The sequence below is a fragment of the Gossypium raimondii genome, chromosome 5 (genome assembly GCF_025698545.1).
Source record: "Gossypium raimondii isolate GPD5lz chromosome 5, ASM2569854v1, whole genome shotgun sequence".
NCBI classification, from domain to species: Eukaryota; Viridiplantae; Streptophyta; class Magnoliopsida; order Malvales; family Malvaceae; genus Gossypium; species Gossypium raimondii.
In genome coordinates, this window is record NC_068569.1 from 11,130,137 (window position 1) to 11,152,870 (window position 22,734).

The following is a 22,734-nucleotide window of genomic DNA, read 5'->3' on the forward strand; positions in this document are numbered from 1 at the left end:
CAAAAGCGCATTAGAGAATGAATAATTCCAACAAAATATTATAATAAAACATCGAATCTCTTAAAGTCGCAAATGGTAAAAATTAAAATTACTTACAAAAGATATTACCTAATGCGAAATATCCAACAAAGGTATAAAATATCAAACATGTTTTTAATGGTAAAAGATATTACCCAAGATGTCATATTAGGAACCCCATTCATATCATTACTCAAACATTATAAAGTAACAAATAATTCTATCTCCACCAAAGTTTTAAATACTAAGATAGAATTTCCTTTTGTAGAAAAACCGAAAATAAGAAATCTCAACATGTTAAAATCTTTATCCATTCATAATGGGCAAATTAATAACTTAATTAATTATAAATGAAGCAAATCTCTTTTCTAAAAAAGAAATATGTTTTAAAAATTAACGGAACAATTAAGAAAAATAAAAATACAAAAAAGAATAGATCAAATCAAAAAAGAAATAGAATCAACAACTTGTTCTGACATTCCTAATGCCTTTTGGAACAGAAAAAAACACGAAATAACATTACCATATGAAAACGATTTTGATGTAAGACAAATATCCACAAAAAGCAAGATCCATAAAAATGAACAAAGAAATGGAAGAATTTTGTAGAAAAGAAATACAAGACCTTCTTAAAAAAAATTTAATTAGGAAGAGTAGTTCCCCTTGGAGTTGTTCAGCATTCTATGTAATAAAAAATGCAGAACTTGAAAAAGGAACACCAAGATTAGTAATTAATTACAAACCTCTTAATCAAGCCTTAAAATGAATTAGATACCCAATACCAAATAAGAAAGATTTGTTACAAAAACTTTGTAATGCAAATATTTTCTCAAAATTTGACATGAAATCTGGATTTTGGCAAATCCAAATAAAAGAAGAAGAAAGATATAAAACAGCATTTACCGTACCATTTAGACAATATGAATGGAATGTAATGCCTTTTGGGTTTAAAAATGCTCCATCTGAGTTTCAAAGAATAATGAATGATATTTTTTTACCAATATTCTCATTTCATAATTGTATACATCGATGATGTTTTAGTATTTTCAGAAAATTTAGAAAAACACTTCAAACATATATTGATCTTTATAAAAGTCATAAGAAATAACGGTTTAGTAGTTTCTAAACCCAAAATAAGTTTGTTCCAAACCAAAGTAATGTTTTTAGGTCATTATATTATCCAATGAACCATTACCCCAATAGAACGATCTATAGAGTTTGCTAGCAAATTCTCAGACCAAATTCTTGATAAGGTCCAATTACAAAGGTTCTTAGGAAGCCTCAATTATGTCATAGACTTTTCTCCAAGTCTTAACAAATTATGTAAACCGTTATATTATAGGCTCAAAAAGAATCCACAACCTTGGACAAATAACCATACTAATATTATCACCCAAATAAAAAAAAATCACTAAGCTTCCTTGTTTATATTTAACTGATCCAAATGCCCCCAAGATAGTCGAGATAGATGCTTTTGAAATAGGATATGGTGGGATCCTAAAACAAGTTAAAGGAGGAAATTAAAGAGCAAATAGTCCAGTTTACTTCCAAACACTGGAATCCTACTCAGCAAAATTATAGTACCATTAAAAAAGAAATTTTATCAATTGTTTTGTGCATTACAAAATTCCAAAGTGATTTATTAAATCAAAAATTTCTTTTACGAATCGATTGCAAATCAGCAAAAGAAGTTTTACAAAAAGATGTTCAAAACATTGCATCAAAACAGATTTTTGCAAGATGGCAAGCAATCTTGAGCATATTTGATTTTGATATTGAATACATCAAAGGAGAAACTAATTTTTTGCCTGATTTTCTCACCAGAGAGTTTCTTCAAAAATGCCCCCCAAACTTCAAGACAAAGGAAAAGGGAAAATAGAAGAATCATCCAAAACCCAAATCACTTCAAAACCAATTAAGTCATGGTATGAAATTTGCCATGAAGAAGATGAGAAATCATCATCATCGTCAAAATTCTCCAAAAATACAATAATTCAAGATGCACAAGATCCAAATGAGATTGGTTCTCAAATCAAAAAATGGATTGAGTCCCTATCTCAATCTCTAGAAGTAGCATTGGCCTTTTCACAAATGAAAGAGGAAACTCCTCTCAAACAAATTGCTGCTGAAGCAGCAAATATTTCAAAAAATAAAGAGATTGTTTTACACAAACCAAATCTCTTAAAAATGTTTTAAAATAGACTTTTCTCCAAGATGTTTTTCCAAAAGAGATAGCAGTGTCTTCCCAGACTGCTACACAAAAATCTTCACAATATTTTCCAAACAAATATTTTGAAAAAATTCTTGTTATAGAGGAAGAATTTTCAGAAAAACCTCCACAAATACTTGCAAAAGAACTTTTCAATGGATGACATTTCAAACCATTGGATTCTTAAAAACCCCAACAGTATTATGAAAATATACTAGTCCAAACTGGATCAGTATTGTTCAAACATTAAACAGATCCAAAAGATCCAAATTTTATTACTCATTCAACAGCCCAAATATTAAAAATTCTTCGACCAAGAGATTGGAATGAAAACCCAAATTCTCCAAAGAAATTCCCAGACAAATTTACCACCAAAATAGACCATTACCCATATTTTACATATTGGGATTACCAAATGGCATGGTACAATGCCTTCTTAATGAACAACCAACACATGAGACATTCTTGGCTCATATATTTCAAATATGCCACCCAATTCAAATTCCCAAACTGGTTCCAAGAGTGGTGGAATTGGTATGGACCATCATCCTTTGAGATACTACCAGAAAAAATTCAAAACTTATGGCCAAAATTCTTTGACAAATTTCATCCTGAACCAGATCAAAAACACATTTACAGGACAATCTATTATTTCTCAAAACTATGCATTTCTTGGATTGTCTCATGGAATTATTCTTATGAGCAAGACCAACATACAATAATTCTATTATTAGTTTGCAACTACAGGACTAAATGGTGGGACAAATTTAATGATGAAAAATATGATTCAAAATATTTGGATAATTTTTTCAACAAGAATCCAAGATTATGTAAGTCCGCAGCACCGGATCAAACCACAACAAAATTTTTTCAAGCAAAGTCGACAGCTAGTGCAATGTTAGCTCAAGCCAAGACCAAAAAAGAATACAAAAAACTCATGGCTGAAATGCTCAGCTCATTGGACTCCGAATCTGAAGATGAATCTTTAGCATCCTCAATCAAGACGGTGAATCTTGCAGATGATACCACTTCGGTAACTATCACCAGGTCTAAAAAGAAATAATACCAAAAATAATGTATAAACAGGAGAGGTTCCCTGCAAGAAATGATGTGTGAACAGGAGAGATTCCCTGCAACAAAATAATGCGTGAACAGGAAAGATTCCCTGCAAGAAATAATGCGTGAACAGGAAAGATTCCCTACAAGAAATGATGTGTGAACAGGAGAGATTCCCTGCAACAAAATAATGCGTAAACAGGAAATATTCCCTGCAAGAAAAGACAAGTGAATAGTTCTGTAATTTGTATTTTTGTAATCAGAGAATTCTCTGAAAAGTTCTAATCAAAGTTTCAAATGTAATGATTTCCCGATTCAGATAATGTAAAGAGAGAATAGCCCTCTATAAAAGGCTATCAGTTTGAGATGAAAGACAGAACTCGATTTGGCCATTTGAATTGTTTCTCCAAATTTTCCAAAAAACTTATTCAAAATTTAATTTTAAGTTTCCAAATTTTCAAATTAATTTTTCAAACTTAAGTTTTCAAATTACAAATATCTCATTACCAATCCGATCCTCAGATTCTCGAGACTATATATATATATATTGTATAAGTGTAGCATTTCACGAGCATCACCTTTCTTAACCCTTCCCTGTAGAATTTGATCATTCTCCTGTGACAACAAGATGATATCCCAATAACAAAAAGGATTCGAAGAACTAGAAGTATAAACATGTCCAAATGAAGAAATGCAAGGAAGCTTTGATACTCTAATCTCGTAACTTCTAACAGCACAAAATCAAACAAAATAATATGCTTTGCTATAACCATTAAGTATCGGATAAATTATTATGGGATACTTTTTTTAATATATATTTAAAATTTTTAGAATTATAACTAAATTGATAAAATCTGAAATGCCGAAAGCTAATTTTATTGAATTTTTTAGAATTTAAACTAAAATGATAAATTTTGTAAACATTGAGGGCTAAAATTTTATTAGATCAATAAAATAGCTCATATCAATTTTTCATCACACATCTAACAACGGAGACTAACTAAAATATTTAATTTTGAAAAATCTAGTGGCTAAATAAAAATAATTAATAGTTAAGTGACCAAAATAGAACCAATGGATAGTATTTTTAAAAGGGCTAAATTAAAATTTTATCTTTTAAGAGTAAAGGTGCAATTTAATCATTTATCAACTTATAATTTTATAAACTTTATGAGGTAAAAAATGTTATATTTTGATTTTAGGAGGCCTAAACCCTACCAGCAATCCTAACCTCGCTTTATGCATATTGAAATTTTAGTAAAAAGTTGTGGCTTTTAATCATACCATAAACCCTCTTTTGTCTAAATATGGTTGTAGACTCTAGTATTACGGGATTAGATCTTTCGTCTTGCGATTCATTCGTTCTAAACTTGTCAAGTCAGCCTAAACACCAAAGTGATGATTCCTTTAGAATTCCTCCAAGGCACCAATTTGTATAGCCGAAACAATTTATACCAAAGAAGCCACAAAAGGACAACAGAAAGCCACAGAAAAGAATGCACGAGAGGTGTTTGAGTAAATGCTCTCCAAGAATTCTATTACTCTTAAGAATTCAAGTTGCAATGGATTTAATTACAAGTGAGGGGAGGCTCTTTATTTATAGTTGAGTTCCCCCAGAACCGATGGTCTAAATTAAGTTAGAACCGATGGTCTAAATTAAGTTACATCGACTGACGAGATTAACCTATCCTTTAAATTATGTGATTTACAAGATACACCATATCAAATTAAATTCCCATATTTACTAAAAATATTCTATGTTGCCATATCTTCATTATTGGGCCAACTAGGTTTCAATTTGACAGGTTTCTTCAATAGTTCTTTAAATTGGGCTAGTTCTCGTGGGCTAAATGATCTCCATTTAATCATAAACCTCCATAGGGTGCATCTTGTGCCATGGTCACGAGATTTGCACTTTAGCCTATGACACTAGTACCTAATTGAGCTAGAAAGAAGCCCATCACTTTGACAAGATGAAAAACCAATAAATAGACTTGTTTTTGTAATAAATAGTTTTATATCCTTTCATATTTATTTGTACAGTTAATATTTTAACAATTTAACCATCATATTTTACATTTCATTTATATAGATATATGTCAAATTTGATATAAATTAAAAATTTTAATTATTTATTTTATGTAAATAGTTTTCAACGGTTTAAAAATATTGATATATATATAGTATTTTAGATAAATATGATAGATATATCGGATCGGTTCAAAAGTTTACATGCATGACAAGTACAATTATATTTATAAATTTAATGGTTAGAAGTGATATGAAAATATAAAACTACTTTAATTTTACACCGATATAAATGAATCGACTTAATATAAATATAGATATAAATTTAATATGAGAACATATGTTAATCTCTCTCAGGTCTTTGTTTTAATAAGATGAATTAAAAGAAAAAAAAAACTTAAACTGCGAACAAAATTTTAAATCCCTAAAATCTAAAAATTTGAATAAAAAGTAAATGATTCGAGGGTACGCAGATCTCTTCATGAGTTCACTGATTTGGTATTTAATTAAGGAATGAAAATGTAGGAAACCAAATTTAAAAGTAAAAATAAATTTCTCTGAGTTGGACTTAACCCTCGGCAGCTTTAGTTGATGGTCTACTAAAAATAGCAGAGCAATAATACAAGCCAATACGAAAAATTAGCACAATAACAACAACAACAAAAATTCAAAGCCATTACGAAAAACGGACGAACGGACGCTATGATGATAACAAAGCCAATACGAAAAATTTGCACAACAAGAGCTCCCACCATCATACCACTAAAAATACTTTGCCAAAAACCATCCCCAGGCCTCATTAATGGCGGTGGCTAGGTTTTTCAGGCTATTTCCCCTCTTGTTGTCGTCATCTTTCGTCGTCCTATCGCCATTGGCATCTTCTGCGTCGGATTCCGAGGCCTTGTTGAGGCTCAAGGAATCTTTAATCAGTGCCGGTGCTCTTGATTCTTGGGTGCCAGGCTCCAACCCTTGCAATGGTTCCCAAGGAACTTGGGAAGGATTGCGTTGCTCCAATGGCGTCGTCACGGGTTTGCGTCTCGAAGGGATGGGATTATCGGGGTATATCGATGTCGAAGCGTTGGTTGAGATCCAGGGTTTGCGTGTTTTCAGTGTTGCTAACAATTCTTTCACCGACGTCATTCCCGAAATCAATCGTTTGGGTAGTTTGAAGGTATTGTTCTTGTCGATGAATCAATTTTCGGGTGTGATTCCGTCCGAGTATTTTGACAACATGGGTTCGCTGAAGAAAGTTTGGTTATCAAACAACAAATTTACGGGGAACATTCCAGTTTCATTGTCTCGTTTGTCTCGTCTCACTGACTTGCATCTAGAAAACAATCAATTTGGTGGACAAATTCCGGCTTTTGATAACCCAACTTTGAAGTACATCAATGTATCAAACAACCAACTCGAAGGTGAGATTCCTTCTAGTTTGTCGAAATTCAATGCAGATTCGTTCGCGGGGAATCCGGGACTTTGCGGAGAACAGGTCGGCGTTGAGTGTAGCAAGGCAGACCAGCCAACTCCAAATGATACTTCCAAAACCATTGTTGCTGCATTGATTACGTTAGGAGCCGTTCTATTTATCGCGGTTATATTCTTTGCGTTTCGATGGAGGAAAAAGAAGCAACAAAACGATTTAAAGGAGCTAAAAACCGGAAACTCTAATGACGCAGTGGAGGTGCCGGTTTCCGTTATAACTGATAAAAAAGAAGAAAGCGTAAAGAGTGCATGCTCGACCCGCAAAGATTCTAATCCTCGAAGGCTCAGCACTGTAACAGAACTAGTCATGGTGAACGATGAAAAGGGTGTTATTGGGTTGCCAGATTTGTTGAAATCCGCGGCGGAAGTGCTCGGAAATGGATCGTTGGGGTCTTCTTATAAGGTTAAGATGACGAATGGAGTGGCATTGGTGGTGAAAAGGATGCGCCAAATGAATGCATTAGGGAATGATGCGTTTGATGCAGAAGTTAGAAAGCTCGGAAATCTACGACACCCTAATGTTTTGCCACCTTTAGCTTACCATTACCGTAAAGAAGAAAAGCTTTTTGTCTACGAGTACTTTTCTAAAGGCAGTTTGTTTTACCAATTGCATGGTATGAATCATCTACATCTTTTGCACCTTTTTTTTATTGGTTATCTTTTGCATTTGTTCCTTAAACGCAATACCATACCATTCATGGGTTCTAACAGAAAAAAAAAATGAAATCATCCAGGTGATGGTGGGAAATCTGGTGGTGAACTTGATTGGCCTACCAGAGTGAAGATTGTGCGAGGAATAGCGGAGGGACTCGATTATCTCCACAAGGAATTTCCTTTACGTGACGTGCCTCACGGTAATCTCAAATCAAGCAATGTTCTACTCGGCCCCGATAATCATCCATTTCTCTCGGACTATGGATTTCACCCATTAGTAAACATCGACGGTTTACAGGCCCTATGTGCTTATAAAACCCCAGAAGCCGTGCAACAAAAAACAGTATCTCCTAAAAGTGATGTATATTGCCTAGGAATCATAATTCTGGAGATCCTCACAGGAGAAATCCCTTGCCAGTGTCTTAACGATAGCAAAGGCGGAACTGATATAGTCCAATGGGTGGCGTCCGCATTTTCAGAAGGGAGACAGGCTGAGTTGCTTGATACAGGGATGGAGGGGTGCCGAAATTCAGTGGGCAGCATGGAGAAGCTCCTTCGTGTAGGCGCACTTTGCACTGAAACTAGTCCCGAGAAGCGATTAGACATTAAAGAAACCATTAGAATGATAGAGGAGATACAAGTAGAAGGAAGCGTAGAGTGAGTTTTGGATTTTGTGATTTGAACTTAGTATATAATTCTGAACGGAGATTGAGTTGCAGTGGCTTCAACAATGCCATTACTGTAGAATTTTTAGGTTGCAATTAAATTATTGGGTTATTATCACAGTTTAAACCTTTTTTTTTATTATAACTTTGATCTATATTATAATTTAAAATATTTTAATTTATTAAAATTGGCACAAGCATACAAATTAATTAATTCAATTTTATTATAATTTATTAATAATAAAAGTAAAGTTGCTGATTGTAAAGCTTAAATTTAAGCATGCTTATGTACATAATACAATATTATCAAAATTAGATCAGATAAAACAATTCAACTAAAACCAATACCTTTAACAATAAAAAACTCAATACATAAAATAAAAACCGCCTGAATTGAAATTTACAGAAGCAACGATGTTGCGATTGGTAATTTATAAAATTTAAGTAATAAATTTTAAATAATTAATTATGCTTCTTAAAAAATAAAAAAAATATTATTTTAGTTAATCATTACGTAGAATCAAATTATTATAACATAAACAAACTAATAACTGATACAATTAAAACTAAAATCAACAAATTCAATTAAACCAATCATGAAAATTGCAGATGATGGCACTCAAAAACCTACACATATAATTGGGTATGGTAGATCTTGAACTTAGATACAAGATCCAAGAATTTTGCCTTTGCCAGCAGAGCTAAGGCGTCATGAACATGTTAGATTTTACATGAAAAATAAAATTGTACTTAAAATTGTAACGACCCAAAATCCGTGGGCACCAGAAAAGTGTGTATTATCGGGCCTCCGTCTTAGTAAACTGAGTCATAAATAATTATTAGAAATACTTACGAGATTAGTTGTGTGTTTAATTAGGTTTTAGATAGGTGAATTTGGCTCAATTAAGAGTAATTAGCAAAAGGGATTAAATTACAATAGAAGTGAAAATCTAATCATAGATTAAAAGAAAGTAAAAGGGCTAAAATGGCAATTAAGCCATTTAAAATGATTGAGGCGGCATAAAGGAATAAAATTTAAGAATTTATTTGTTTATTATATAATTAATGATATTTATTATTTATTATTAGTTATTAGTTATTATTAAATTAAAAGATATTTAGTAATTAAATAATTAGTATAAGATTTTGGGTAATAATAAATTATGATTTTGCCAAGTGTGTGGTAAAAATAAAATACAAGTGTATTATATTTATTTATTTACTTGAAAATTTAGTAAAAGATAATTGTTAATTAAATAATAATATTATGAGATTTTTATTTGATAAGTTAGTTAGATTGAAACAAGTGTATGGTAATGATTTAATGCAAGTGTACTAATAAAATACATACATTTGTAATATTTATAATTAATTAATATAATATAAAGTAAATGAAATAAAATGAAATAAAAACAAAGCAAAAGAAAGGAAAGAAACAGAATAGAAGAGACGAAACAGGGGAGAAACAGGGAGAAAGAAGAAAAGAAGAAAAAAGGAAAATAGGGTTTTGAAGCTTGAAATTTAATTTCGTAAGTCAAATTAGCCCTTTTCTCTTAATTCTAATGTTTTAAAAGCTTTAAAACAAAGTTTTGATGGGATTAAGTTGATGTTTTGTAAGTTCATAGGTTTTCAAGTATAGTTTATGTTGAACAAAAGAGATGAATTAGGGATTAAATAGCATGAATTTTAAGTTAGAATTGAAAAAGGGATTAAATTGTAAAAGAAACTATAAGTTTTATATTTTAGGGATTAAATTGAAATAAATTCGAAATTATGAAAATATGATAAAAATTAGATAGTTACATATAAGTTTGGCAAGAAATTGAGTAGCAAGAAGGTATGAATTGAGAAAGAAAATATATAGATTTAGTTAGGATTAAATTGAAATTAAAGTAAAAGTTAGATAAAAATTTCAGCAAGTAAATTGTGTTGTGCTAATGATTATGAAAATTATCTTAATTTCTTTTCGTAGCTAATATCGCACCCGAGGCATCCACGAGGAAAGGAAAAGAAAAAGTGGACGAGGAATAGACACGGGAATTACGGTTTGTATCACTATAATTCAAACTTTATTATTATTAAGTGTTTAATTTGCTAATTATGTGTGGTAAGTATTTTAAGGTAAATGTTTAATAAATAATAAATTTATAATGTAGTAATGAAATTGAAACCGATCTTGAACCAATTATGGAATCTTGAATATTGTCTTGATTACTGAGTGAATTGTGAAAATACTGAATATTGTTATGCATAATGCATTGAATTGTGAAATTACTGAAGTAAAGAATTACTGTAATACTGTGAAACCGATTGAATTAAGGAATTATAGTTGATACTGAATTAAGATGGAAATTTATACTGAAAAGTGAATTAAATACCCTATTAACTAGTCGGGCTAGTCGGATATAGTTGGCATGCCATAGGATATGGAAGTGTATGGGGTATTTGCCGACTTCTCGATCGAGCACTTATGTGCCGACTCATCGTTATCATTCTCGATTCGGCACTTTGTGTGTCGAATCATTATCTTATCTTATTCTTATTCAACTTCGGCACTTTGTGTGTCGAATCTTATCTTATCACATTACGGTTCAAAGACTTTGTGTGTTGAATCTTTATCTTTATCGATTCTTGATATCTTGGTGTGTTGGTTGGAATCGTGTATCCGCCGAGGCCGAGTCGAGTTAATAGGGGCAAATGAAATAAATTGACTGATAAAATTAAATTTAGTAACATAGTATATGTGAAGAGTGAAATTTGAAATAAAGAAATAAGAATGATAATTATATATTTAATTAATTGATAATATAAAAGGTTGAATTGTTTATTAGTAGTGATAATTGAATTATAGTGATACCACTTGAGTATATGCATACTCAACAGACGGTTGTTTCGTCTTGCAGTTGTAGAAGTCAAGTCCGAACCAGCATCCAAAGCCAGACCCGACTTCAGCAAACTTTTGGTGATGTATAATTTTCCTTGGTAATGTGGCATGTACATAGGACATGTATAAAGGTTACTATGTTTTTAATATAAATGGTTGAAAATGTTAGTATTATAAGTTTATGAATTATAATGAAAGAAGTTTATCTATATTTATTTAATTTAGTATATTGTTAAATTTAAATTGATATTATGTTGATTAAGTTGATTAGAAAGTATTTGGAATAGAAATTGAGAATGTGAAATGAATTGGTTGTGATTTGAAAATGAAATGGTTTTAATTGCAGGGGGTTTTATGTAAAAACAAGCAGAAATGCTGCCGAAATTTTTAAAAAAAAAGAATGAAGTCAATTACTAAAATATTATATGATTTTATGATTTTATCTTAATGTGTTTAATATTTAATTAAGAATTATCGTAAATTACCGATATGTCCGTAATGCCTCGTAACTCTATTCCGGCGACGGTTTGGGGTTAGGGGGTGTTACAATTATTGGTATCAGAGCTAAAGTTTAGTCGATTCTCGGCCTAAATTGGGCTCGAAATAGAGTCTAGATGTACATGCCACATTTAAGTTGAAGCTGAGTCGGGTTTTGGATGCTAATATATTTATTTGATTTTGTTTTATAGATAAAATGTCGATGAAAGAATGCATGATGATGAGCAGAAATGTATCTTGGAAGTCGAGAATTGAAGAAACCGAATCTGCTACACCTAGTGTGAATCCATTAAATAATCACCTCCTAATGTAGGAAGAGAAAGAGATGATTCACAATTGTTAAGAACTATAGCCGATGCATTACAGTGTGTAGAGAATCGTACCTATTACTACATCAAGACCCACCGTCGACGGGCCCCGATTAAAGAGCTACGGAAATATGGTGCCACGGAGTTTTGGGACTAAAGGAATTGATCCATCCGCCATCAAGATTGGATGCGATCAATAAAAGAGTTTTGCAACAATTAGATTGCACCCCGAGAGAGTCGATATGTCTTTATCATCATTGCAAGGAGAAGCGTATCTCGGTGGGAATCATGGTTAGCCATTTGCCGATGATCGGGTAACTTGGGACTTGTTTCAAAAGAATTTCGAAGAAGTATATTGGAGAAATATACATTGAAGAGAAAAGCAAGAATTTTAATGTTGAAACAGGTAATATGATCTCTTGGACTATGAGCGAGAGTTCTCTAGACTGAGCAGGTATGCTTCAGAATATGTTCCAACCGAGACCGATAGCTATAAACGATTTTTACGAGGACTGCGAGAAGAAATCAAGATTCATTTAGTAAGTCTCAGAATTATTGAACTTGTTGATCTAGTTGAGCGAGCGAAAATGATAGAACAAGTACTGGGCTTGGATAAGAAGTCAGAGATGGGTAAATCGGCTGGGAAACGTACGGGAACTACTAGTTCTAATCCATTACCGAAGATATTCAGAGAATCAAGAGGTGGATGGAGATCAAGCTTCCGGTCTGATAGGGATGACAGAAATAGAGGAAAACAGATTACTAGCTCCACCGGTAGTGTAAAAGCTCCGTCCCGGGAAAGTGAAAACCCTGAATGTGATTATTGTGGGAAAAGACATTTTGGTGAATGCTGGAAGAAAATCGGAGGATGTTTCCGCTGTGGCTCTACTGAACACTTTGTTAAAGATTGTCCGAAAATTGAGTAGTACACTGCTACATCTCGAGATCAATATCATTGCTAGAGGTAGAGGAATGTTCGGAGGAGGTTCTGCTTTGAGGAGAGGAGGAGTTGGTAGAGGCGTGATATAGCTACAAACAATCTGAAGCGAGCTCCAGCTAGAGCCTACGTAGTCAGAACCCGAGAAGAAGGCAATGCTCATGATGTGGTGACAGGTATATTTTTACTGTATTCTGAGCCTGTTTATGCTTTAATTGATCCTGGATCCTCACACTCTTATATAAACTCAAAATTAGTTGAATTGGGAAAACTTAAATCTGAGATGTCTAGAGTGTCTATAGAGGTGTCTAGTCCGTTGGGGCAAACAGTGTTAGTGAATCAAGTATGTCCGAGGTGCCCGTTAATTATACAAAATAAAACTTTTCCTGTTGACCTGTTAATCATGCCTTTCGGTGATTTTGATGTAATCTTGGGTATGGATTGGTTATCTGAACATGAAGTGATTTTGGATTGCTATAAAAAGAAATTCAGTATTCAGACAGAAGGTGGAGATCGGATTGAAGTAAATGGTATTTGTACTAATGGGCCGGCACGTATTATTTCGGCAATAAAGGCTAATAAATTGCTTCAGCGGGGTTGTACATCGTATTTAGCATATGTTATTAATTCTAATTCGGTTGGTAGTCAGTGCAGTAAGATCAGAACCGTATGTGAGTTTCCAGATGTATTCCCTGAAGAATTACCGGGTTTACCACCTGACAGAGAGGTTGAATTTGCTATAGAAGTGTATCCGGGTACAGCACCAATTTCTATACCTCCGTACCGAATGTCGCCCACTGAATTAAAAGAGTTGAAGGTACAGTTACAAGACTTGCTAGATCGTGGATTTATTAGACCGAGCATTTCACCTTGGGGAGCTCCGGTATTGTTTGTTAAAAAGAAAGATGGGTCAATGCGGCTATGTATTGATTATCGACAGTTGAACAAGGTAACAATTAAAAATAAATATCCATTACCTCGGATTGATGATTTATTTGATCAATTAAAAATAAATTGACTGATAAAATTAAATTTAGTAACATAGTATATGTGAAGAGTGAAATTTGAAATAAAGAAATAAGAATGATAATTATATATTTAATTAATTGATAATATAAAAGGTTGAATTGTTTATTAGTAGTGATAATTGAATTATAGTGATACCATTGAGTATATGCATACTCAACAGACGGTTGTTTCCGCATGAGTTGTAGAAGTCAAGTCCGAACCAAAGATCCAAAGCCAGACCCAACTTCAGCAAACTTTTGGTGATGTATAATTTTCCTTGGTAATGTGGCATGTACATAGGACATGTATAAAGGTTACTATGTTTTTAATATAAATGGTTGAAAATGTTAGTATTATAAGTTTATGAATTATAATGAAAGAAGTTTATCTATATTTATTTAGTTTAGTATATTGTTAAATTTAAATTGATATTATGTTGATTAAGTTGATTAGAAAGTATTTGGAATAGAAATTGAGAATGTGAAATGAATTGGTTGTGATTTGAAAATGAAATGGTTTTAATTGCGGGGTTTTATGTAAAAACAAGGAAATGTCATTAATTTTTTAAAAAAGAATGAAGTCAATTACTAAAATATTATATGATTTTATGATTTTATCTTAATGTGTTTAATATTTAATTAAGAATTATCGTAAATTACCTGATATGTCCGGTAATGCCTCGTAACTCTATTCCGGCGACGGTTTGGGGTTAGGGGGTGTTACAAAAATAACATCTATTACTTTGTTAAAGTAAAGCTCTTTTGAAAATAGAAAAACCTATAACTAATTGAGTCACTCAATTGGCATGGATATTGTTGCCAATATAGGAGAATGTAAGTTTAAGTGCGTTGATGTGCATTATCCTCCTATTTATGAGTTGGGGAGGGGCTATGAGTAGCTTTAAATATTATGTTAGAAAGAATAGAAATTATTAGAACTTATAATGAGATTATTAAAAAAAACAGAAGAACCTTATTGATATAACATCGACAATTGAAAGATGTAATCAAAATATTTTAAAAATTAAGACTAAGTTAAAATGAATAAAAATATAAAAATATTTAATACAATTAATTTTAAATTTTATCTAAATTTAAAATTGAGTCGGGTCAGCATCAACAGTATCATACTTACGGTTTTTTTTTTTTTCTTTTTTCAATATCATAATCTTATGTTCACTCCAACAAAAGGTAGGTACATGTGGGAGAAGCAAAACCAATCGTGCAGGGAATGTAAAATATGGGCCATGGACCCATTAAAACCTTAAAAACAAGGGCCGCTTGGGTTAGGTTTGGGACCCCTTATCTTATAATGTGAGCCCACCCAAAATTCTATGATTTCAATTAAAAAGGCAGAAGGAGCTGAATTCATGCCAATGGTGCCGGTAATTGACAAAAAACCATCCTCCCAATCGGCGGCGAAGACAGGAACCAGGAAAAAAAGAAGAAGAGAAAGTCAATTGAAAATCATACAGTACTACAATAATGATAATGATAGGAAATAAATTAAATAATCCTCCAAAAATTCCACAAACGAAACCTACTTCTCTATTTTTTTCTCAAAAAATTCAGGTTCAGACAAAAATCCCCATTAGCTGCCATACTGGATCACACACACTGCATTCTTTTCCCAAAAAGAAAAAGCTCTCTAGAAAAGCAAATCCTCCGCTGGTCCCGACAATGACCTCCACCGTTTACACCGCCGTAGACACCTAAAGCTATAACCTTTTTGCAATATTATTGCTAAAGAAATCGAAGAAATTGCAAATTTAATTATTTTACTTTTGCTAAAACCTTTTTCCAGCATTCAAAAAGGAAAGGAGGAATTAAAAAAAAATTCTGCAAATTTTACATTTTCTATTTTGGATTCCTGAAAGATAGTTATGGAGACGCCGGAGAATAATAGTGGCTACGAATCGGCGGAGAAAATAATCTTACGGTGGGATTCAACGGCATCGGAGGAAGGAAGAGAGAGGATGATCTTCGGTACGGATCGTCAAGAAGCTGATGTTTACCTCCAAGCTGTCGATGAAATCCAACGGACATTATCCAGCGCATCAATCTCAGACTGTTCCCACAATGTCGACGCCGATGATCAGTCAAAAGTCAACACCACAATCCAGATCGCCATGGCTCGTCTCGAAGACGAGTTCCGCAACATCCTCATCATTCACACTTCCGCTTTAGAAATCGATTCCCTCTTCGATTCATCGACGTCGTTTTCATCATCTACTCCCACTCATCACGAACTCGAAGATGATAAAGACTGCATAAGCGACGATAGTGGCAGTAGTAGGAACAATCTCCTTCAGCTTCACCACTGTGAATCTTCGGATAGCTCGACTTACCGAACGTCGAGCAGCATCCGAGAAGTGGATCTGATGCCGGCCGAAGCGATTTGCGATTTACAAGCGATTGCGATGAGGATGATTGCGGCTGGGTACTTACGCGAATGTATTCAAGTGTACGGCAGCGTGAGGAAATCGTCCGTTGACTCCAGTTTCAGGAAACTCGGAATCGAGAAGCTAAGCATAGGAGATGTCCAAAGGCTTGAATGGGAAGCTCTGGAGGGTAAAATTCGGCGCTGGATTCGAGCCGCCAGAGTTTGCGTCAGGATTTTGTTTGCGAGCGAGAAGAAGCTTTGCGAGCAAATCTTCGATTGTGTGGGAACGGATATTGATGACGCGTGTTTCATGGAGACAGTTAAAGGGCCTGCAATTCAGTTGTTTAACTTCGCAGAAGCCATAAGTATAAGTAGGAGATCTCCTGAAAAGCTTTTCAAGATACTCGATTTACACGATGCTTTGATGGAGTTATTGCCTGATATTGAGGCGGTTTTCGATTCGAAATCATCGGATTCAATTCGAGTTCAGGCTGCCGAGATTTTGTCCAGGTTAGCTGAGGCCGCCCGGGGGATTTTATCTGAATTTGAAAACGCAGTTTTAAGAGAGCCTTCTAGGGTCCCTGTCCCTGGTGGGACGATTCACCCTTTGACAAGGTATGTCATGAACTACATCAGTTTAATATCTGATTATAAACAGACATTGATTGACCTTATAATGTCGAAACCATCGACTGGTTCGAGGTATTCTGGTGATCCATCAACCCCGGATATGGAGTTTACTGAGTTGGAAGGGAAAACTCCTTTAGCTTTGCATTTAATTTGGATTATTGTGGTTTTGCAATTCAATTTGGATGGGAAGTCCAAGCATTACAGAGATGTATCTTTGGCACATCTGTTTATGATGAATAATGTTCATTACATTGTACAGAAGGTTAAAGGGTCACCCGAGTTGAGGGAAATGACTGGGGATAATTGTTTGAGGAAGTTGACTGGGAAGTTTAGGCAGGCCGCCACGAGTTACCAGAGAGCAACCTGGGTCAGTGTTTTGTATTGTTTGAGAGATGAAGGGTTGCATGTGAGTGGGAGTTTTTCTTCTGGGGTGTCCAAGACTGTATTGAGGGAAAGGTTTAAGACTTTCAATGCTATGTTCGAGGAGGTTCATCGGACTCAATCCATGTGGTTGATACCCGATGGTCAGCTTAGGGAGGAACTAAGGATTTCTATATCCGAGAAGTTGCTGCCAGCATATCGGTCATTTCTGGGGCGGTTCAGGAGCCATATAGAGAGTGGGAAACACCCTGAGAATTACATCAAGTATTCAGCTGAAGACTTGGAAACTGCTGTGTTGGATTTCTTCGAGGGATACCCTGCGTCCTAGCACTTGATCATGGATGCTTTGTAGAAACTAGGAGACATTCTTTCAATTCTTTTGTGGAGGGTATTCGGGTGATGGTGGTGCTGGTAAATCTGTGGCTGCCTTGAGCTCTCCAATTTGTTTAACAATTGTTGATCGAATCATTTCCACTGTTGAGGAAGCAACAAAGATCAGGTGTTAGCATTCCAGAATAGCCAGGCCTCCTGGAACCTGAATGCTTTCTGCACCGTCAGCATTATGTTGGTGTTTTTTTTTTCATTTAACCCCATTCTAAATTTTGTTCCATTTGTTCATATGGTTATTGTTGTATTTGAAACTTGTAATTCTGTACGTGTTTTAATGATATGAGAAGCATTTTGCCCCCTGTTCAGATGTTTTCTCACACTGGGTTGATCACAATTTGATGTCTGCAACTTGGCTAAATATGAAATAGTTGGCCAAGAGAACTGAGTTTTTCTTGAAAAATTCAACCATATGATGGCTCCTTAGGCAGGCCTCTCAAAAAGCTCCATTATTAGACAACTGCCAGATAAATATTGGTCCAGGAAAGTTCCTCAAATTCCCCAATCACAAAACCATGTTACGGTTTAGGAACCAAAGATCAGCCCAATTTCAAAGAATAGTTGATCTGAAATTTAGCAATCATGGACGACTGAATGGATCCGAAATTTAGTCTAATTTAGTATATAGTTGATTTATAGTTACCTTTTAAGAGGTGATATATAAACTTTAAATACCAGCATTTACAATCCTTTCCAATATTCTCAATTGCTGGAACCTGCTTTATATTGTCATGGTACATGCTTTCCCGGTTAAGTATGGTATCCATTGTTCTGCAACATTAGTAGATAATGTTCGATACAAAAAAACATGTTAAATAACATGTCACAAACTATATTAACATTAAAAAAAAAAAAAAAAAAAAGGCATACTAGGATTGTCTGTTCCCTGGTAACAACTAACTGATGAAAACTTTTGGGGTAAAACCAAAAAAATATATAAAATATAAAATCAAAGGAGGGAAAGATAAAGCTCAACATCTGATGTTTGGTTGTAATGGTAGCCACCCTGATATCATTACAGTTCAAAAAAAAAAAAAAAAGTGGGATCATTGTTACAACTATAACAGGGCCTTGATTTAAGTGAATCCGAGTATTGAATCGAGTTCTAAGAATCACAGATTCACAGGTGGGGTTTCTATGTCACTCTGTCTTGTCTTCTTCCAAATCACCATTAGAGGATGCTCCGTTGCTGCCCTGCACCGTTCTAGTTTCTGGTGCAGTTCTAAAATCTTTTGAAGGTGTTGGAGAGGGTTTTATGAGTGTCAAATTAGTATCATCTTTGTCAAAATCTTCATTTGCTTCACCAGAGTAAGCATACCTATTAAGATCGGAATAACAAAAACAGTGAACGTATAAGAAACTGCAAAGACATTGAAATAAAATTCTCAAAGATCGACACTGAAACTAAAATATGCGGGAACATCAACCACAATATAAAACAGCCATACATCTTTAAATTCCGTAACACAGAGGAACTAGCTACAAATTAAACAAGTAATCAAGCCTACACAGACATCTCAAGTTGCCGAGTTTTACCTTTATTAACGATCAGGAAATATCTTAAACAATTGAGGGTGTGAGTATGAAGTTTTTTCTTCTTTCATTTTGAATGTCCATAAAACAATTCATAAACAACCATAGAAGAAAAGGAAAGGCAGAAAGAGAAGCTTAGGGCTCAATAAGTTAGATATTTACCGCGTAGAATTCTGAGAAGGAGCCCAAAGAACACAGATGACACATAGCAGAGAGAAAGATAAGATTTGCCAGAAGGCGGGGATGATCCAAGCATTCTGCCACTGCTCGTTGTAAACATCATTTGCCTTGAAGTAAATCTGAAAAGGCAAGAGTTTCGCAGTTGTAAGGTGCAGCAGGTTTTTGATAATGATGCCATTTCTAAAATGCTATATTTTCGTCACACTATATGTTGCAGTTTTTGATTACTCTACCTTATACTTCCCATCATAAAGATACCAGACTGCACTTAAATTGCTAGCATGTTCTTTGCTTTCTTCTACATTATATGCTGAAGTCTATTGATAAAGCAGCCTAAAGAAAGCATCAAAGATAATGGACTTGATTTACCTCGTAGCAAATCCAACCGACAGAGACAATAACTGCTACTGCCAATGCATTTGTGAACTTCCTGTATATATCCAGCTTTGCCACCATCCTTCTTGTCTGTTGCATCCATTAGTGAGAAAATTTCATACATTGTTATTAACTTGATCTGCCGATGAAGTTGAAGAAAGAAAAAGAATACCTGAAGTTTATTTAAAGTTGAAGAGAGAGAAGTAAATATCCAAAGAATGAAGAAGGCATCTAAGATTGCAACCGGAAGAACCAAAAATAGTCTTGCCTTTCCAGAAAGATCACTCACAGCACCAACATTTTCTACCAGCTCAAGAATTTCAGATGCCAGAAAGAAGGTTGCTCCAAGCATCGTTACCTTTGAAGTAAGGCCACCAAGAGTAGGTCTCACAACACCATAACCCATGGAAACCATCAAAATAATAATCCGTGCAATTGTACGTTTAATAGTATCAAAGGTGACTGCCCACATGGTGATTCCAACAGGCCTGGTTCCACTCCCATTGAACTCAGCATAATCAAAATACCAAAGAGCCATCTCAAGCATGCCAAGGGTTATCACTAATGTTATACAATTTTGCAAAGGAAGAACTTCTCTCCAAAATCTTGCATATTGCAGGAACCAAAAGATTCCGAGGATCACAAAAGCGAGGGACATGAAGCCATAGAAGTTCATCAGAGGTGCCATTCTACCAGGCAGATAGCCAGTAGGGTTTTTCCATACAGTTTTCCCTTCAACAGTCAAATCTTTAAGATTTAAATCACAGTGAATGAAGTACAAGTTATACATCCCGGTTTTAGTAATTTGTATAGATTTTAATGGCAATGTTGTAGCCTCATCATCTTCACTAAATGAGACGCCGAACACTTTAGGCCAGCCAGGATTCTTTGTGGAAGGGCGATGAATAATTTCTCCTTCTGAACAGACACCGAGTTTTGCAAGATCTGCGGTGCAACAAACAGCTCTTTGTCCCCCATAAGCTGAACCCCCAATCGCCTCTCTATCTTCCACCTCAAAAACGATTGCTTGGATCGAGTGTGAGCTAAAGTTAGAAGATTCTTTGGGTCTACGGAATGTAATTTTCTCAAAACTGTTTCAAGATTTAGCCACAAATTCAGGATGCAAAAAAAGGCGAAAGAGGAAAATCTTCAATGTTCCTCAGCTTTCAAATACTAAATACATGTCGATAGCAATTTAGGAATGTACTAAAAAATAACCTTTTTTTTAGCCTCTCTAATAGTTAGTACTAAGTCAAAATTGACTTAAGCAGACCACTGAACTAAAGAAATTTCAGCAAGATTGAGAAAAAAAATTAGATCTTTCATTCCTTTAGGTTCAAAAAGTTTGATATTTTTGTTTCGTTTCACTCAAAATATAATGAACTTCAAATTTGTCAGCACTGTTTCAACTCAAATTCGTTTTGCCACCCAATTCTAATTCACTAGATCCTACCAATTCTCAAATCCCACACAATTCAAAACAAAACCCCACTAAAATCATCAGAAAATTAAAGAGATCTAAAATCTATAATCAGCAGATAGTTCATTAAAAATGTGAACTCCAAAGAAGAAAGAAAAGGGAAATCGAGAAATTACCGGACGAAAGAGTCACCAGCAGTGGCAGTTACATTGAGGGTGTCAGCAAAAGAAGAATAAATGCCTTCGCTACCGCCATGGACGACGAATGCATTGCCTTTACTGACGAATTTCTGTCCATTGTACTCATGAACTGAAGCTTCACTGAAGAAAACAAAGCAGAAAAACAAAAGGTATAGTAGGAAAAGAGTATTTCGAAGCTTCGGCATTGCTATCCAAAGTTCTATTTATTGAACAGAAAAGAAAAATGGATACTTTGGTTGGATCTGCTGACTTGCAGTGTGAAAGGAGAAATTAGTTCCTTCAGGGGACAGCTAGTGACAGCTAAAAGACCAAAGTAAAAGGAGCTGGTAATTCGTATAACTAGAAATATATAGTGGTAAGAGTGAGAGTGATAATATACAGTGGGGAACTAGCAAATTTCAAGACAATTTCAATCCTGACCTTTAGATATAAATACTTCTGGGTCAAATGTAAGATCATAGAGCTTTTACCATGACAAGAATCTTGTTCCCAATAATACTGTTTACTTTTGAACTTAAGTTTAGTTTTGCTATTAGTCCCTATTCTTTGCAAAAGTTGTGGATTTAATCCATGTACTTTAATTTGGTCACTTTTGGTCCTTGTACTTTTTAAAATTTAAAATTTCAATTCCCACCAAATAATAACTATTAAGTTTATTAAGTTTTGTTATTTCTAAAATCGATATGCCAAACATATTATCATATATGTAATACTATGTCACTTGTTATTTTCATATATTATTCACTAAAAATTCAGTTAATAGATTAACGACTACCATTTGCGTCAAAACTGAAATTTCAAAATTCACGACTTAGAATGATCCAATTAAAATATAAACTAAATTTTACAACTTTACGTATAGTACATGATTAATAATTAAATTTAAACAAGCAAACTTAAGGATTATTGTTTGGGTCGGGAATTCAAAAGTGCAGGGACTAAAATTGGCCAATTCAAAAAGTACAAGTATTAAAATTGATCAAATTAAAGTACAGAGGCTAAATCCATAAATTTTGCAAAATACAGGGACTAATAGCACAATTTAACCTTGAACTTACTTCCCACTATGTAGTGTTAATTTTTTGACTGGGTCGCCTTGAAAGTAGAAAAGAAACTCCTCCTTCTTGTTAATCCTTTCTCACTGCCTCTGTATTTTTGGTCCATCTTCGTGCCAACAATACTGTCTTCGAAGTTCCAGAGTTCACATTCTTTCCAACCTGATGTTTGTTTTTCTCGTTTTCCTTACCATGCGTTGGCTTTCAAGTGTTCCCCGTAAATTAGCCTGAATTTAGATCGAATGCGACTGACCCTGTGGATTCCAGTTCTTGATTCTTTTGAGTTTTTTTCTCAACAACTTTTTTTTTATACCATTTCCAATTAAACGGAAGAACTGTACTAGCGATCAAACAGTACATAAACCCTTTCTTTTTGTTTGTTTTTCTTAAAGAGGTACGTTCCTTACTGGTTCGCTGCCTTTATTTTATGCAGACACCCTTGTC

At 34.2% G+C, this 22,734-nt stretch overlaps 3 protein-coding genes across 3 annotated transcripts; 2 read left to right on the top strand and 1 right to left on the bottom strand.

The window, feature by feature from the left end:
- Window positions 1-5,987: 5,987 nt before the first annotated feature.
- LOC105775969 (pollen receptor-like kinase 3) lies at window positions 5,988-8,164 on the top strand. The gene is made up of 2 exons (XM_012598450.2): window positions 5,988-7,407; window positions 7,528-8,164. Exons 1-2 carry the CDS (start codon window positions 6,114-6,116, stop codon window positions 8,106-8,108), a joined length of 1,875 nt encoding a protein of 624 aa, XP_012453904.1. The 5' UTR covers window positions 5,988-6,113; the 3' UTR covers window positions 8,109-8,164.
- A 6,986-nt stretch (window positions 8,165-15,150) lies between these two features.
- Window positions 15,151-17,835, top strand: LOC105768780 (exocyst complex component EXO70A1). Its single transcript, XM_012588942.2, has one exon. It carries the CDS (start codon window positions 15,630-15,632, stop codon window positions 17,466-17,468), a length of 1,839 nt encoding a protein of 612 aa, XP_012444396.1. The 5' UTR covers window positions 15,151-15,629; the 3' UTR covers window positions 17,469-17,835.
- A 593-nt stretch (window positions 17,836-18,428) lies between these two features.
- On the bottom strand, window positions 18,429-21,557 carry LOC105768781 (uncharacterized). Its single transcript, XM_012588943.2, has 5 exons — window positions 21,212-21,557; window positions 19,788-20,706; window positions 19,610-19,705; window positions 19,223-19,359; window positions 18,429-18,845 (listed from the first exon to the last, which is right to left on the bottom strand). Exons 1-5 carry the CDS (start codon window positions 21,418-21,420, stop codon window positions 18,668-18,670), a joined length of 1,539 nt encoding a protein of 512 aa, XP_012444397.1. The 5' UTR covers window positions 21,421-21,557; the 3' UTR covers window positions 18,429-18,667.
- Between the last annotated feature and the right edge of the window lie 1,177 nt (window positions 21,558-22,734).

Excerpts from the sequence above, each read along its gene's own strand:
- LOC105775969 (XM_012598450.2), top strand. The coding sequence starts at position 6,114 with ATGGCGGTGGCTAGGTTTTTCAGGCTATTTCCCCTCTTGTTGTCGTCA. Across the intron at positions 7,408-7,527 it reads TTTGTTTTACCAATTGCATG|GTGATGGTGGGAAATCTGGT; the intron begins GTATGAATCATC and ends GAAATCATCCAG.
- LOC105768780 (XM_012588942.2), top strand. The coding sequence starts at position 15,630 with ATGGAGACGCCGGAGAATAATAGTGGCTACGAATCGGCGGAGAAAATA.
- LOC105768781 (XM_012588943.2), bottom strand. The coding sequence starts at position 21,420 with ATGCCGAAGCTTCGAAATACTCTTTTCCTACTATACCTTTTGTTTTTC. Across the intron at positions 19,360-19,609 it reads TCGGTTGGATTTGCTACGAG|ATTTACTTCAAGGCAAATGA; the intron begins GTAAATCAAGTC and ends TTGCCTTTTCAG. Across the intron at positions 18,846-19,222 it reads CCTTCTCAGAATTCTACGCG|GTATGCTTACTCTGGTGAAG; the intron begins GTAAATATCTAA and ends CGATCTTAATAG.